General features: G+C 40.9%; 1 protein-coding gene across 2 annotated transcripts in view; it reads left to right on the top strand.

Annotated features, from left to right (window-relative positions):
* The window catches only part of HCFC2 (host cell factor C2), a 95465-nt gene that overhangs the window by 38293 nt on the left and 38785 nt on the right, over positions 1-18387 (top strand). The window contains exons 9-14 of one of the 2 annotated variants that reach the window (XM_075856663.1): positions 3765-3838; positions 4819-4966; positions 5313-5513; positions 7599-7648; positions 16660-16800; positions 18195-18380. In XM_075856663.1, coding sequence (XP_075712778.1) covers positions 3765-3838; positions 4819-4966; positions 5313-5513; positions 7599-7648; positions 16660-16800; positions 18195-18380 — 800 coding nt within the window. The remainder of the gene's footprint in view (positions 1-3764; positions 3839-4818; positions 4967-5312; positions 5514-7598; positions 7649-16659; positions 16801-18194; positions 18381-18387) is intronic. The other variant, XM_075856664.1, reaches the window with a different exon arrangement.

Genomic DNA, 18387 nt, shown 5'->3' with positions numbered 1-18387 from the left:
ATCGCTTCCATGGAACAAGGAAAATGTCTTTCTTCTGTGGACATCGACGCATATCTATACGTCCCTATCTGTACTACCAACCAACGCTTCCTGCGCTTTGCACTACTGTCTTTTCATTTCCAATTTGTGGCCCTTTTATTTTGGTCTCTCCATAGCCCCGAGAGTGTTTACGAAGGTTCTCTCCGTCATGATGGCACTCCTTTGGACCAGGGGGATGTCGGTCACCCCGTACCTGGACGATATCCTAATGAATTCTCCCTCCCGGGAGGACAACGAGATGGCTCTCCAGATCACTCTGGACACTTCTGAGTTGGTTCGGTTAGAGCATCAACAGGTCCACAGCAGATTTGTTTGTTTGTTTTTTGGGGGTCACCTTTGACACCCATACGACAAAACAGATAAAAACAAGGACATTTGTTCAAAAACACCGAAAAAGGCCATACTTACAAATGGACACAGCCAGGTCTGAAACGCTGATGAAGGCGAGTGAGCAGGTGCTTTAAATAATAATAGCCACTCCCACTAGTCTTGAGGGGAGTGGTATGTGGTGCATGGGATGTGTAGTAAGAAATAATAAATGAATAGTGTATGTGCAAGTGTAATAATTCACTCACATTATTACACTTGCACATACACTATTCATTTATTATTTCTTACTACACATCCCATGCACCACATACCACTCCCCTCAAGACTAGTGGGAGTGGCTATTATTATTTAAAGCACCTGCTCACTCGCCTTCATCAGCGTTTCAGACCTGGCTGTGTCCATTTGTAAGTATGGCCTTTTTCGGTTTTTTTACCCATACGACAAAGCTTTTCCTTCCTCTGGAGAGTCTCTTCATTCTTGGTAGAGACTCTGCTGCTATCAGCAGAAGTGTATGCCTCCTATGACCCTAAGCTAAGACCAAATAGCTCAGTGTCTGTGGGCAGGGTATATCCTGTAGGAGCACTTTTTTTTTTAATTTCGTAGCATCAAGTCAAACCCACTGTTTGTTCAGAAAGGGATCTGTTCCTTACAAACGGCTGTGCCGACCTCACACTGCCCCTGCATGTGTTTTTCTCTGGACCATAGTGGCCTCTATCAAGAGATTTAATTTGCACAGTTTCACACGCACCCACTACTGCAGACCGATCCTTGCAATCGCTGGATCTGAAGTTCATCCTTACCCTCTCGGTCCATCGCTTGCTTCGGTGGTGGATCACTTCCCCGGCTGTTCCCCGGGGGCGCTCCTTCCTTCCGCTGAACTGACTGATCCTCTCCACTGATGCCAGCCTCAAGGGCTGGGTGGCACCTTTCAGAACCTCACGGCTCAAGGGCTGTGGTCTCCGCAGGAGTCTTCCCTTCCCATCAATCTTCTGGAATTGAGAGCCGTTTTCATGTGTCTTCTGCACTGGACAGTCTCTGGACAGCCATGGCTTATCTAAATCTCCAGAGCGGCAGTCGCAGCACCGCAGTGATGGCAGAGGCTTCCAGGATCCTGGTCTGGGCAGAAGCTCATGTTCCTTCTCTGTCACGGTTCACATTCCCAGGGTCGACAATTGGGTCGCAGACTTTCTAAGTCATGAAACGGTAGATCCCGGGGAGTGGTCTCTTCATCAAGATGTCTTTGACCAAATTTGTCTCAGCTTGGGTCGTCCGGAAGTGAACTTGATGGCCTCCAGATTCAATCCACAGCTCCCCTGCTTCATCTCCCGAGCTGGGGATCCAAAAGCTTGCGCCGTGGATGCTCTCGTGGCGCCATGGTCGGACTTTGGTCTCCTGTACGTCTTCCCTCCTCTGCGTATCCTACCGTGGCTCCTCCGCTGGCTCAAGGCGGAAGGGATTCCTGTTATTATGTTATCCCCGGATTGGCCGCGCCGCTGTTGGTACGCAGACCTAATGTCCCTGTTGGCTGACGTCTCATCGTCCATGCCTCTCCGTCCCGACCTTTTTTTCTTTCAGGGATCTTTCTTCCACCAGAATTTAAGGTCGCTATGTTTAACGGCGAGGCTGTTAAAGCTGCCGTTCTGAGGCCTCGTGGTTTTTTGGAGAGTGTTCTCCTCATTATGCTTAAGGCCAGAAGGTCTTCTTCAGCCCTCTTTTGTCTTTCTCCCAGTCATCCGAGGGAGCGTTCCCTTCACAACCTGGATGTTGTTCGTGCTCTGCGTATTTACATTTCTATCACTGCTTCCTTCTGGCGGTCGGATTCCCTCTTCATCCTCCCAGAGGGTCCCAGGAAGTGTTTGGCGGCCTCTAAGGCCACCACTGCTCGTGGAGTTGAATAATTTTTCTCGAAGCTTATTGTGTCATGGGATAGGTTCCCCATCTTCCAGGTCACGGCCCACTCTACCAGAGCGTTTGGGGCTTCCTGGGCTGTGCGCCATCAGGCTTCTGCCCTTCAATTGTGCAAGGCGGCCCCGTAGTCGTCTTTGGACATGTTTGTCAAGTACTACCGGGTGCACACCTTTGCCTCTGCAGATGCTTCTCTAGGTCACACCATGACCTGTCATCTGGTCCCGCCGCTGGGGACTGCTGTAGGATGTCTCATGGTCTGTGTCCCCCAATGTAACGGACAAGAAAACAGGAGTTTTTTTTTTGAGTACTCACTCAAAATCCTTTTCTTGTCTAGTTTATTGGGGGACACAGCTCCCTTGCAATTGTTTTCAAGGTTTTTTTTTGCATTTATGGTTGTCAGTTTGAGCGTAATCTCGCTGTAACCTGTCATTTACAGCGTGATCTCGCGAGATTACGCTTGCTCTGCTGTAAGTACCACAGAAACGTTAACGAAGTGCCGGGATTGTGAGTAGACATCCCATCCTGGCTGGAAGGAATGTCTATTCACTGTCTAAACACTTAAGTAACGTTAATATGTCAGTATAAGACAGCACATAGTGAATAACAAAGTGTCACTATGCGCTGACTGAATGAATGGAGAGAAGTGCATGACGCTGATTGGTCACTGATTGGTCAGCGTCATACACTCCTTTGTGCAACGCCCACTTGGTCTAAAATAAAAACGCCCAGTTGGGCATTAAGAAACTAATTCGCATAAAGCTAAAATCGCTCATAACGTGGTAAAAATAGATTGTTTTTTTAAAAATAAAAAGCACTGCTGTCACCTACATTACAGCGCCGATCTCCTTATGTAGGAGATAGGGCACTTATAATGTGGTGACCGTCTCTTTAAGGGGTTAACTATGTTTTAGTAAATTTTTTTCTGTTGTACCTATCAATTAAAATGGAGCATGTCTTCTATAAATATGTTGCATCTCACTTGCTCCATTTTTGTAACTCCATGTTTCTGGTGCATTTTGTTTGATAAATGGGCCCTATGAAGAGAAGTACTGTCATACATACCACAGATGGCTTGAGGAAGGCCAAAATGTCGCTGTTATGTGCGTATTGTACTTTTACGGTGGCTCTAGATGTAACCCACACCCAAGTTAACACGCCTTAACCTAACCGGATGCACACTATTCCTATTTGGATAATACATGCCACAGGTTCACTACACCAAACTTGTAAATGTCACCTCTCTTCAGCAGCACACACAGGTATATATGTCACCATTGTATCTATGATGTCTTAACCTTGATCTGGCACCTATAAGAATATAACCCATGAGTGACAAGTCATCTAATAACAACATAAATGAAAATGTATTCACAAGAGCATTGAATACAGACAGCAAGAGATTTCCAGTCAAAGATGTATATATTAATTGTATATGAATAACACTATCCTAAAGAGAATATAGTAAAAATAAAATATTTGTGAACCAGGTGCGGACAGCCCTGCATCTCCTGAGGTCAGAGAGGACATATGTCACCAAAACAGCAGTGGAATAACCAGTCAGGTGAGCATCCGATATATCTATACTATTTTGTCACTCGTCCATCCGGGTTATTAACTCTTTGTTGTCCTTGAAATGTGTTGCTTTAATTTTCTTAAGGACACAGGCTTCTATTCAGTCGTGCTTTTAAACCATCGCTGACTGTAAAGCTGGGTTCACACAGAGTTTTTTGCAGGCGGAAAATCTGCCTCAAAATTCTGTTTGGAATTTTGAGGCCGATTTTGCTCTGCCTGCACGCCGATTTTCGCTGCGTTTTTCACCCGCGGCCATTGAGCCCTGCGGGCAAAAAACAGCGAAATACGCTTTCTCTGCCTCCCATTGATGTCTGGGAGGTCAGAGACGTAAGTGCCTGAAGATAGGGCATGTCACTTCTTTTTCCCACGAGACGGTTTTTCCGCTCACGGGAAAAAAACGCCTCCGCCTCCTATTGAAATCAATGGTAGGCATTTTCAGACGTTTTTTGACGCAGTTTCCGTGTCAAAAACATGTAAAAAAAACTCTGTGTGAACTGGCCTTAAGAGTATGTTCCCACACACAGGATAAGCGGCAGTTTTTCTGCAACAGAAAATCAGCAGCGGAATCTAAAGAATTCCGCAGCAAATAGTGTATCTTTACTGAGCATATTGCTGCGGAAACACTGCGTTTTTTCCACAGTGGAATTTACGCTTTCCCATTGAAGTCCATGGGTCTAACACGCAGCGTTTCCGCACGGAACTCGCAGCATAAATTGACATGCTGCGAGTTTGAAAGTCACACTGCAGAACACTTTCCGCACAACTTTTCTGCGGTTTGTTTTTTTTACACAGCGCGGACATGAGATTTTTAAAATCTCATTCATTTTCTGCTGTTGTAAATGCTGCAGAATTCCGCAGCTTTTACACTGCGTGGGAACCCAGCCAAAGTAATATTTAAAGAATTCTGCTTTTTTTTTTTTAACAAATTATTTTTTAATTGCATTTATTTGTTTCTTTCTAATTTACTAGGTATCTCCATCAATGTATGTGCAGCATAGCTCTTCAGACCATGAAGTTGTGGACATGAAGGAATCCCTGACCGAGAAACAAACACTTTCCAGTGGAAATGCCGAGTTAAATGGCAAACTAAGAACCACAACTGGATCAAAATCATCAGGTAAGAGGAACGTCTGTCCGGAAACACAATAGTCTGCATGTGTTTAAACCAGTATGATGAATGTTTTACACAAAGGACCAGAAGGAATCTCAAGTGCATCCAGTAATGGAACGTCACATTTATAGGCTGCTATTAAAGATAACACAAAATGTACCAATATGTATGTTTAGACACTAGAGCTGATAATCAGATGAATGGATATCTTGTAAACATGGTTTGAACTGTAAACCATTCATAGAGAAGGTTTGCATTAAAATGAACCTTTTTTGGTTTGTTTTTTGTTTTTTTGGTGTCTGAGTGCAGTGAAAGACACGTTTAATAGGTTGTCGTTTACTTTGTGTCCTAGGTCTTCATACATCATCTAAATTGAATGATGTGCATGACTTGGACATAGGAATTTTAACACCTGAGGTTTCTGCATCCTGCATTGTCTCCAGTGCACAATCTATGGTAACCCAGCAGAGCATTAAATCTGAGTCATCACGTACAAATGGGGCACTTATTAGAGATGAACCTTCACTAACTGCACTCAGTACACACTCTGAAGGTTTGAAACAAGTTTCACATATATGTATTTTGAGCCATGTGTTTGTCAAAGCTGTTACATTTCAGGGCAAATATGAAAATTCCAAATCCAGTAATATATAGTTTTATATTATATGTATATAATTTCAAATTGTGGTGCAGGTGAAGTCAGCACTGGTTATATATACATACAATGTGTATATTTAACTACATTTATGTGTTAATTACTGTGTTAACTTTGAACCCATGTTTAATGTGGACAATTATTAACCCCCACCTTCCCCCCAAAAATACTTCTCTAAATATAACTGAACAAAAATAAGTGTAAACAAAAAAACAACAACCACTATATAGGTCGTGCACCCAGATATAAAATAACCCAGCTCACTGCCTTAACTTCCTTTTAAGGAGATCCCATCATGCCCAGCACCTTACCATAACCACCCACAGCAGCATACAGTGCAATGCCTCATGCACACGACTGTAATGGATTTTACTGTCTGCAAATATGGATTCGCAAATACAGATGCACATCCGTAGGCATCCGCATTGCGGAAGCGCCATAGACTTCTATGGGCATATCTATTCAGCAATTGTGGACAAGAATAGAACATGTTCTATATTTTACGGATCATTTCTACAGCCCAGACACAGATCCGTAACTATATGGAAAGGTGTCTGTGGCCTGTAGAAATGAATGGGCCCGCAATTTCATCGGTAATTCCAGTCGTGTGCGTGGGGCCTATAGAAGTGAAAATTTGCAGCTCTGACTACAAGGGTGCTGCCAGCAGCATTTATATAGCAGTTACAGTGAGGTTTATTCTACACAGTGATGGCTAAATAAGGTGTCCCCATACAGTTAAAAAAAAAAAAGTGGTTGATTGTAATTGATATCATTAAAGTATTATATGTCACACCTTAAACTATCTCCTCAACTCAACAATAGTTGTTGTATAAATGTAAAAAGGCAGAACTGGTGTTATTTGCTGTAGTTTTGTGGCTTCTTAAAGCGTACCTGACTTTTCAGGTGAAATTTTCGAATAAGCTATCATATATGTGTACATGAGGAATAACACTTTCTGGCCATTATATGACTTATATGTGACATTTCTAGCAGTTTTCCCCTCTGCAGTCTCTATCTCTAATTCTCAATTGTCTCTGAGTTAGTGAGCGGAGCCTAACTGCTATCATGTCTTCTTTACACTGCACACAGATAAGTAGAGAATCCTGCTCTCTTATCTCTAGCATATATATGTGTGTGTGTGTGTGTGTGTGTGTGTGTGTGTGTATATATATATATATATATATATATATATATATATATATATATATATATATATATACAAAACCTGCAGCAGCATGGAGGACATTATATAGCAGTAATAAGCAGTGTAGCTGAATCCAGCCTTGGGATGACCGGTAAATCTTACCAAAACCTGCTGCACGTCTGTGTGTGCCTGTGTCTCTTTCTCTCTCTCTCTCTCTCTCTCTCTCTGCTCCCTCCTTCCTCTATAGACTCCTATGGGCAGCATGTCTGTCTCTTTCTCTCCCTTATCCCTCCTCCCCTCTCCATAGGCTTCTATGGGCAGTGTATGTATATATCTATCTCTCTCCCTGCTCCCCCTACCTTCTCTATAGACTTCTATGTGCTGTCTGTGAAGAGATAGACACCCCCACTTTTTGCAGTCTGTCTACTCTTCACTGTTACTGGGGACGGATTTTGCTTGACAGCAGATTACAGGAAGAGAGACACCTAGTGGTAGTAACTTCACACAGATTTTGAATGGATAAAACCACTACATTTTAACAGTAAGTAAATTATAAAGTTGATATATATCATGTATACTATTTGATTAGCATAAGTTGTTACGGATGTAGTTTTGGTGCAGTTTTTTTACTTAGTGTTTTGAGCCAAACACAGGAGTGGATGCGAAGTAAAGGAGATTCATTGGTCTTTTCTTTAAACCTTTTTCTTCTTTTGGATGCTTTTCTGACTTTGGCTAAAAAAAACAGAGCCAAAAACAACATTAAAATTGCGTGTGATCCTGGCCTAATGGTAATTCAGAGGAGCATGTCTGATTTTTTTTCTCTTTGTCTTTTCTTTTAGCTGCATTGTCTACAAGTGAACAGTGCACTTCCCAGACAAAGAGCATCTCAGTAAGTTTTTTTTTTCTTAACCCCTTAATGACCGGGCATGTTTGTACCTTAATGACCAAGCCAGATTTGTCAAATCTGGTATGTCTGACTTTATCAGAGAATAACTCTGTGAAAGTTTTGAATATCCAAGTAATTCTGACATTGTTTTTTCGTCACATGTTGTACTTTATTTTAGTGGTAAAAGTAGACTGATACGATTTGCGGAAATTAATTAAAAAATAGAAAAATGGAAGAAATTTTGTAAAAATTACAATTTCCCCCTTTTTTTAACTGCAATATGTCACATATGTACACACATACTGTACAATTTTTTTAATTAAATATATATTTCTATCGCTTTACTCCATTTTGGCAGCACTTTTGAAAAAATAAAATAAATTTTCAGAAATTTAGAGGACTTACAAATTGAATAATAATTTTATAAATTTTGAAGTACATTTTGTTTTCCTGCACCAAGCCAGGTTTTCAGAGGCTCATAGGTCTCAGAGTGATGGAAACCCCCACAAATGACCCCATTTAGAAAACTAGACCCCTTAAGGTATTTACCTAAGGGTATAGTAAGTATTTTGACCCCACAGTTTTTTGCTAAATTTAATACATAGCAGGTGAAAAAAAAAAAAATTCACTTTTTTTCATAAAAGTATCAGTTTGAAGACCAATTTCTTTGTAAAGCGACCATGAGAATGAAGAAACACACCACAAAATCTATCACCCTGTTTCTCCTGTTTTCAAAAATACCAACATTGTGGCCCTAATGCGCTGCCTGGACACACGGCAGGACCCAAAAGGAAGGGAGCACCCGGAGGCTTTCAGGACTCATATTTTGCTTGAAAATGTTTTAGGCCCCACTGTACATTTGGAGAGGCTTTGAGCTGCCAGAACGATAGAAACTCCCCATAAACGACCCCATTTAGAAAACTAGACCCCATAACGTAATTATTTAGGTGTATAGTAAGTGTTTTGACCCCACAGTTCTTTGCTAAATTTAATGCATATCAGGTGAAAAAAAAAAAAATTTCACTTTTTTCATAAAAGTATTAGTTTGAAGACCGATTTCTTTGTAAAGCGAACATGAAAATGAAGAAACACACCCCAAAATCTATCACCCTCTTTCTCCTGTTTTCAAAAATACCCACATTGTGGCCCTAATGCGTTGTTTGGACACACGGCAGGGCCCCAAAGGAAGGGAACACACGGAGGCTTTCAGTACTCATATTTTGCTTGAAAATGTTTTAGGCCCCACTGTACATTTGGAGAAGCTTTGAGCTGCCAGAATGATAGAAACTCCCCATAAACGACCCCATTTCGAAAACTAGACCCCTTAAGGTATTTATCTAGGGGTATAGTTAGCATTTTGACCACACAGGTTTTTCGCTAAATATATTGAAATTAGTCTGTAAAAATTAAAATGTACTTTTTTTCTGAAACAACATAGAAATTTTTATTATTTACAAGGAATAACGAAGAAAATGCACCCCAACATTTTAAAGCAATGTCTCCCGATTACGACAATACCCCATATGTGGTAATAAACTGCTGTTTGGACCCACAGCAGGGCTCAGAAGGGAAGGAGCGCCATTTGGATTTATGATTTTGCTGGAATGGTTTTCGGTGCCATGTCGCATTTGCAATACACTGGAGGGACCAACAGTGGAAACCCACCAAAAGTGACCCCATTTTGGAAAAACCTTCAAGGAATTTTTCTAGGGGTATAGTGAGCATTTAGACCCCACGGGTCTTTTGCAGAGTTTATTGGAATTAGAGCGCGAAAATTAATATCAACATTTTTTCCACTAAAATGTTGCATTTTCTCATTTTCACAAGGGATAAAGGAGGAAAAAAACAACCATTTTTATAAAGCAATTTCTCCCGAGTACGGAAATACCCAACATGTTGTCATACGTTTTTTCATTAGAAATGAATTAACCCTTTCAGGACTGATCCATTTTTTGCTTTCATATTTTAGATTTTCACTCCCCGCTTTCCAAGAGCCATAACTTTTTATTTTTCCATCAATAGAGTGGTGTGAGGGCTTATTTCTTGCGGGAGGAGCTGCAGTTTTTATTGGTACCATTTTTTGGTACATAAAAAGTGATTCAAAAGTTGTATTACATTTTTTTTTTAGAGCGAAGGTGACAAAAAAAAAAATAGCGATTTTGGCGGTTTCAATTATTAAATTTTTTTATGGTGTTCACTGTACAAATTAAATAATGGTATACTGTAATAGTTCGGACTTTTACGGACGTAGCGATACCAATTTTGTTCATTTTTTTACATTACTTTAGAAGAAAAATGCGAAAAGGTGTTTTGTTTTTTTAACTTTAAAAAAAAAAATTCTCACTACTAATAACTATAATTCTTCTACACATTTTATTAATCAATCCCCTTAGGGGACTTGATCCAGCGATCATTGGATCGCTGGTACAATATACTGCAATACTAATGTATTGCAGTATATTGTTATTCTTACAGGCTTCTGTAACAGAGCGATCGCTGTACCTGTCTGTTAGTACCGAGGGGGCCTGCTGTAATACACAGCCAACACCCGCAGCTTATGGAGCGGGCTCAGCACGTTAGCCGGCTCCATACATCAACCGCCGCACCATGACGGGCAATTAAGTCATAGTGCGCAAAGGGGTTAATGCGCAGCTGATGGTTCAAAGTGAAAATTGCAATTTTCCACTGATACGCCATTTTAGTGCATAATATGTTGTGCCCAGTTTGTGCCACAGAAGACAAATACCTCATAAAACGTTAAGCGGGTTCTCTCGGGTATGGCGACGCCATATGTGTGGGCACAAACTGCTGCTTGGGTACACTGTAGGGATCAGAAGGGACGCCATTTTGCTTTTGGAGCGCAGATTTTGCTTGGTAGTTTTTCTGTTTTGGGTTTTGCTGGTATTTCAGTTTATAATGTGGGGGGCATGTGTAATCTGTGCGGAGAACATCAGGGTATAATAATGGGGTAAATAAATAATAATTCATAGATGTGTGGCCGGTGTCGCACTGATAAATGGCGCCCGATCTTATCCGCTTTTGGACACTCTGCACATTTTGCATCGCCATATTCTGAGAGCCAGAACTTTTTTATTTTTTCACCACCGGGGCTGTGTGAGGGCTTATTTGTTGCGGGACAATCTGTAGTTTTCATTGGTACCATTTTGGGGTACATGTGATTTTTTTTGATCACTTTTTATTACATTTTTTTGCAATCCTGAGCAATAAACAGGAATTCTGACACCGTTTTTTAGGTTTTCTTTTTGCGGCGCTCACCGTACGCTATAGGTGACATTTTTACTTTATTCTGCGGGTTGGTACGATTACGGCGATACCATATGTATATAGGTTTGGTCCTTTTTTTTAGCGTTTGCGCAATAAAATGACTTATTTATTAAAAAATAAATTTCTGTGTCACCATATTATGAGAGCTGTAATTTTTTAGTCAAAAAAGCTGTGTAAGGGCTTGTTTTTTGCGGACGGATAAAAGTTTTTATTGGTACTATTTTCGGGTACATGCGACTTTTTGATCACTTTTTATTCTTTATTTAGGGAGCGGTGGTGACCCAAAAAATTGCGATTCTGTCGTAGTTTTTTATTGAATTTTTTTGGGGTGTTCATCGTGCGGGAAAAATAACATTACAGTTTTATAGTTGGGGTCGTTACGAACGCGGTGATACCAAATATGTGTACTTTTTTAACGTGTTCATTTTTTTTCTATAATAAAAGTATTATTATAGGAAAAAAAGCATTTTGTGTTTATAGAACTTATAACTTTTATTTTTACACTTTTTTTAAAACACTTTTATTACTTTTTTTTACTTTTTTAACTTAGGGGACACTTAGTCTTGCAGCTTTGATCGCTGCTAGAGTACATTACACTACACACGTAGTGTGATGTACTCTAACTGTCATTGTGACGTGACTGTCACACTGACAGGAAGCAGAGGAGGAACGGCCGGAGGCTGTTCCTCCGAGGCTTCCGTGCATGGCAACCCGGAGGTCATTATCTGACCTCCGATTGCCGTGACAAGCATCGGTAGCCCCCACGATCACTTAGTGGGGGCTGCTGATGTGCTTCAAACCACTTAAATGCGGCGACGGCAATCCGTCGCCGCACTTAAGGGGTTAACTGCCGAAATCAGCGGCGATGGTCCGCTGTCCGGCAAGACTGATGTCTCAGCTGTCGGGGACATCTGTCAGCGCCGGTCTGTCACTCTGTGTTTACACAGAGTGACAGTTTGAAATGCGGACGAAAATGAACGTCCTGGTGCGGGAACTAGCAGCCGACCATGACGTTCATTTTCGTCCTTGGTCGTTAAGGGGTTAATATTACATTTCAGTGATCTTAAATTTTTAAATGCACCTGAGGCTGCTTTCACACGAGCATATTTTTTATCAGAATGACATCCGTTTTTTTCTTTACATAATACAGAGCTAATGTTAAACTATGAGGCTATTCACCTGGGAATATAAAATATGCACATCTTTTAAAAACGCAGTATGCACTATTTTCATTTGTTTTGCAGATAAAAAAAATGCTCATTGAAGTCCATGGTGAGTGTTTAAAGGGCTTTTACAGGACTTTGATATTGATGACCTATGCATGGGATAGGTCTTCAATATCAGCTCATTGGGGGACCGACTTCCATTCAGCACTCCGGTGCGGTGTCTTCGTTGCTTACCAGGCAGAGTTCCAAAAATTTGGGAGTGGCTATTCCTGGTACTGCAGGTACAGTTAGTGTATAAGTGATGAAACATTGTTCTAATTTTTTTTATTTTTTCACGAGTCAGGAAATATTATAAATTAGATTCTAATTTATAACATTTCCCAGTGCTGGTCACTAGATGGAGCAATTCCCAAAATTGCAGCATTGGCATTTGGTAAAACAACCACATTGCTTTATGCTGCAAAATTTGAGAAAACTCACTCGCTCTAGTGAGCTCTCAGAATCCCCCCTCCTTTATCCTGGCTAGTGCCGGGAGAAACGAGGGGATTGAACGGTCAAACCTCCTACACTGTGTGTCGCCATTTTTTGAGCTAACACACAGTGTAGTAGGTTTACATACAGTAGTAAACACACAGTAAAACACTTACATACACAGAAATAACTTACCTGCTCCTGCCGCCGCAGCTCCCTCCGGTCCGTCCGCTCCGGTTTGCTCCCTCCGCTCCAAATGCACAAGTCCGAAAGCCGCGACCGGAAGTAGTAATCTTACTGTCCGGCCGCGGCTTCCGGTCCACAAGAAAATGGCGCCGTACGTCGCTCGGCCGAAGACCTTCAATCTGGACTGTGTGGGAGCGGCGCATGCGCCATTCCCACACAGACGGCGTACAGCATAGTGGATGGAACGGGCCCCGTTCGCATTCGCTATGGGGCTGTAGCTGCCGTATTCCATGTCTGTATGTGTCGTTAATCGACACATACAGAGATGGGAAAAAAAATGGCAGCCCCCATAGACAAGAAAAAGTTGAAAAATAAAAAAAAGTCAAACACAAACACAAATAAATACATTTTTTTTTTTATAAAACACTAAAAGCAAATTGATATAAAATTTTTTTTTTTCGTGACACTCGTCCTTTAAATGTAACTAAGCTGCAGTACCAGGCACAGTCACTACAAAATGTACGAAGTTGTACCTGGTGAGTAATAAAGAGGCTGTGCCACGGTCCCTTTAATCAGACTGCCCCTCTCCCATCTGATATTGATGGCCTATCCTAGGAAGAGGTAATCGGTATCAAAGTCCCAAAGAGCCCCTTTAAAATATGAATGCATCAGTATTGTATCCGTATTGCATCCATTTTTTTAAAGGGTTGTCTTATGTAATTTAATTTCCTGCATAGAAGACAGCCCCTAAATATTATGTTTACCAATATGCTCGTGTGAAGCTGGCCTTAAACATGATCTTTTAGTAAGTTCTTTTCATTATAAGGTTATATCGGATGAGTCCATGATATCTGCTCCACAAAAATAGAGAGTCTATCTTCGCTCGTATTTTCATTATTCTGTTCCGTCGAAGGAACAAAATAACAAAACTGACAAATCTGTCAAATGTCAAACACAAAGGACACAGGCGGAAACCATTGACTTTTGCCGGACAAAATAGCGCTGCAAATCTTTGGTGCTCTGTAAGACCACATGCAGCAAATCCGCAGCGTAATACAGTACCAGCAAAGTAAATGAAATTTCAAGTACTCTTGTCTACACATTGCAGAATTTATCCACATGTAAATTGACCTGTGGTGCGGGTTTTAAAATCTGTTGCAAGTTAATTTATCTTTTAATATTCTTCTCAGAATTGTATCTAACAAGTTTAGAAAAACAAAATGCACCAGAATCCCCACCTGTTTCTGCATCAAAATGTAAAATCTGCACCTAATGCATCAAAAAACGCAATATTAACAGCATGTAGAAAAGAAGACAGCACGGCACTCCCCATTTGCAAAAGGTTTCTCTTTATTCCTAAATTGAGGCAGGCAACACGGGATTGAAAGACAATAGAACCGACCGTTTCACGTCCTTCAGACGCTTTATCAAGGCATCATGCATGGTTCTGTCCTCTTTTCTACATGCTGTTATTTGCTGAATCTAACTTCAACACGCACTGAGCACCGCCAGATAAAGGCTGTCGAACCACAGGTCCCAGCGAGCTTAAGCACAGAGTCTGTGACATCGCAAGCTAAGGTAGTGCCAACCATATTTACCTCTACATGTTGTTCAATATCAACAGAATTTACCTGTGGAATTACCTGCGTTAATCCGCAATTTGTATGCCAGTTTTTCCGCATCAAATTCCGCAACCTGTGCATGTAACTTCAGCAGCCTCCGTCGCAGATTCCGTCATATTTTCTGGCCAAAATAGCGCAGCATGCAGCACTATTTTGTAAGGCAAAATGACGGAAACCTAAGAACACATTAAAGTCCATGGTTTCCATCCGCGCTGTTGGTGTCAGTCATTTGGTGGTTCCAACACCTGTGTTATTTTTGTTCTGCTGTTTCTATGACAGATGAGAATAACAGAAATACAAGTGCAGATGTGAACAGAGCCTTAGAGAGTTGTGTCTGAAATCTCTTAATGATGCAAATGAGGTTGAGTTGCAATACAAAGCATAAGGGTCTTTTGTTCATAAATCTCGTCATTGTATAATTGTTTCTCAGAGTGGGGTTATTACTAAAACTTTACATTTCTTTCCGATTTATAGACAACTGTATTTGAAAAACATGTACAACTATATGCCATACAGAGTTGGACACCTCTTTACTTGCAATGTAAAAATAAATAAATTAAAAATATACTTTACAGGTTTCTTTTGACTATGTATAGAATAGTGTAGCAGGCTAATCTTTTCAGTACAAAAAAAAATCACGTTCAGACTGAAACCCTATATCTCTTAAAGGTTATGTAAACCGTTGAAGCCTTTTTTTTTCTTTTCATTTTTTTTTTTTTGAATGTAGGTGTTTAGTGATTTTTAAAATATTTCCAATATCCTTTTCTTAGAAATTATATTCAGTTGTTGTGCTGAAGCTTAGATGTATTCACCAGTTTTCCACTCTGATAACTACTATCATGTCTTCTATATACTGCCCACAGAGAAGAGGAGAAACCGTCTCTCCTATCTCTATTTAATGTAATGAGCAGTGTAGCTGACAATCCAGCACTGGGGTGAGATATAACTTACCAGGAAGCGTCTGTCTGTGTCTCTTTCACTGTGCTCCTGCTCCCCCTCTCCTCTCCCTAGACTTGTATTGGCAGCGTGTCAGTGTCTGACTCACTCTCTGTCTGCTCCCCCTCCCTTCTCCATAGGCTTGCACTGGCAGCATGTCTGTGTCTCTCTGCTCGTGCCCCCTCCCCTCTCCATAGACTTGTATAGGCAGGCAGTGAAGAGACACACCCCCATCTTCTGTAGTCCATCTGCTATGTAGCCAGGGATGGACATTGCTTTTGCAATATATTATGCCTGTCAGTGTTACACTAATAGGCTAACATTTATGGCAGACCTTGGGGCCATTGTTAGGCCCCCGGCTGCAATGGCAATCTACCCCATCATGTCAGCGGACCTCTATCTGTAAAACAACTTAGATGCTGTGGTCAATAACAACTGCTGCACCTAAGTTGTTAACTCCCCGAGATTTGACGTACATGTACGTCGTAGTCAGGAGGTTAAAAGAATGGACCAAGCTTAGGAGCTGAGCCTGCTACATACGCAGCAGGTGTCAGCTGTATATTACAGCTGACACCCTGCTCTAACGTCTGGGATCGGAGATAGCAACTGCGGCATCTAAGCCACTAGACGTGGGGAGGGGCTCCCCATGTCGGGATACCGATGGGTTATCATGGCAATGAAGAACCCAGGTCTGCAATTGTGATCCTTTTATAAAGCCCTTAATAGGAGAAGACTAAAAGCAGAATACACTTCAATAGACCATAATACATCAAAAACTACAACCCTCCGCCCGCATAATGCTGTTGACAGAAATCTAAAAAAGTTATGGCTTTTGGAAGGTGGGGAGGAAAAATCTTAAATTAGCTGCGGTGGGAAGGGGTTAATCACTGACACCTACTACTGATGCCATCCCTCCGACATACATTTACTGCGCTGTGTTGCAAGTACATCCTGCCAGCGCAGTAAATGTGCGGAAAGGGGTTGAATGTATGCTACCCTTGTGCATACAGGTATACAGCATTTAAACACGAGAATTATAATGTAAAAGTTATTTTTATCGTCTACTATATAAATAGGTTCTAAGTTTCGGGCAGCAGCCTGTCTCCGTAATCATACTCAGGAAAAACTGTCAGTCACGTTACATGTAATAAAATGCTATAACATTAAAGTAGTTTTTTAGTGGCTTTTAGTATTGTCTTTTTGTATGAGGAATATTTTTAAATGGGATATTGCATAGGAGCGTCCTGGAGAACCTAACCATGCTGACATACTGACCTTTCCAGAGATCAAAAGAAAACACAAATTATGGATTGCCTTCCTAAGGGTGTTCTTTGTGGTTTGCTGACAGACGAATGGTCAAACTGGGGAGCAGACTACATTGAAGAATGGGTGGAGACCGTGGTATGATGTCGGAATCTTCCAAAGCAATAGTGCTGTGGTCACACACTTCTTTTTACTTCCAGACAGCTATCAAAATTCAACAAACAAGGTACTATCTATGTTCTGTCTGCTCTAGATGGCTACAGTTACTAATGCATACGTGTTTTAATATTGTTAGTAACTAGTACATTATTGTTCCAAGTATCTTTCTATATGCTATAAGCTAGTAAAAGTGTGTAGGTAAAGTGTTGATTTTCCTTTTATTTTCTTCCTGAACGTGTTATTTGTTATAGGGATTCTCCAGTCGTAATTGGAGAATTGTTCTTACATTATACTCCTTTACACTGATACCAGTCCTTTCCACACGTTTTTGGGCTGTTTGTGTTAAACATACTAGTATGGTCTGTAGAGGGCCACTTAGCTGGCATGAACTACAAGAGAGCGCCAAATTCCCGATCTGCTTGCCACCTTGACGAAACAGGTGCACTATTAGGCCAGATTCACACAGGTCAGTTTAGAACAGTTTTTTATGAAGCATTCGCACATGTACTTTATGCCTCTACATTGTCTCTACTGATGAGCCAGCTATGTATCCAATGGTAAAATGTATTGGACTGGAGGATGTAACAAAGGGTGGATATCTAACAGACGGCAAGGTAAAGATTTGTATAACTCTTTATCATATGGCCAATCAGAATCATTGTCAATGTGAAGACCCTGCTGGAGTGGTTTTCCTTACACCTGTGTTATCCTCTTTATCCAATTATAATAATATATTCAAACTCTTTTAAATTATATTAACACTTTAACAACCAATGATGTGCATGTACTGCCGGGATCAGACAGACATTTTTTAAAGTATAAGTCTCCTAACAGGAGTAAAAAAAAAATTTTTTTTTAAAATAATTAGATATTAACAACATTTTTATCACAGCACAAAGAAATATAATAACCTCGGTAAGTGACCATAAACAGTAAATTAAAAAGGGGTTTTCCGGGACTTTGATATTGATGACCTCCCCTTAGGATCAATACGGAAGCTCAGTCCCATTTACTTGTATTACACTGAGCTGTAGTACCAGGCTCAGCCACTGCCGAATGTACGGAGCTGTGCCAGGTAAGCAATGAAGAGGCAGCAGCACTCACCAGAGCGCCACGGCTCCTTCAATCAACTGATTGGTGGGGGTGCAAGTAGTTGGACCCCATCAATCTGATATTGATGACCACAGATAAGGTAATCAATATCAAAGTCCCGGAAAACCCCTTTAATACATTTTAAAAGATATTGGTTCTGTTTTGGTAACATACTAAAACCTAATCTATGCAGCAAAAAAGGTAAAGTATAAAATAAAAAATATTCAAAGGTGAACAATTGCTGCGGACATTTAGGTATGTGAATGCCTTGGTCATTAAAAGGTTATTGGCAAGATCCCATAGTATACTTATATGCCTACCAACCAACGTTGCAATCTCCTTTTAGTTTCTATGTTTTATCGTTTGTAGGCTGCAGATCTAGACTTATCCGACTACACTATGCTAAAGAAACATGACCTGTGTCCCGGAAGCCTGTACAGATTTAGACTGGCAGCAATAAATGGTCGTGGAATCGGTCCCTTCAGTAAGATCAGTCAATTTAAGACTTGTATTCCTGGATTTCCTGGGGCTCCATCATCCGTAAAAGTCACAAAGGTAAGAA

This window comes from Rhinoderma darwinii, chromosome 3 (genome assembly GCF_050947455.1).
Source record: "Rhinoderma darwinii isolate aRhiDar2 chromosome 3, aRhiDar2.hap1, whole genome shotgun sequence".
In the NCBI taxonomy this organism is placed as follows: Eukaryota; Metazoa; Chordata; class Amphibia; order Anura; family Rhinodermatidae; genus Rhinoderma; species Rhinoderma darwinii.
Note: the sequence above shows the minus strand (reverse complement) of the source record. Positions and strands in the feature narration are given on the sequence as shown.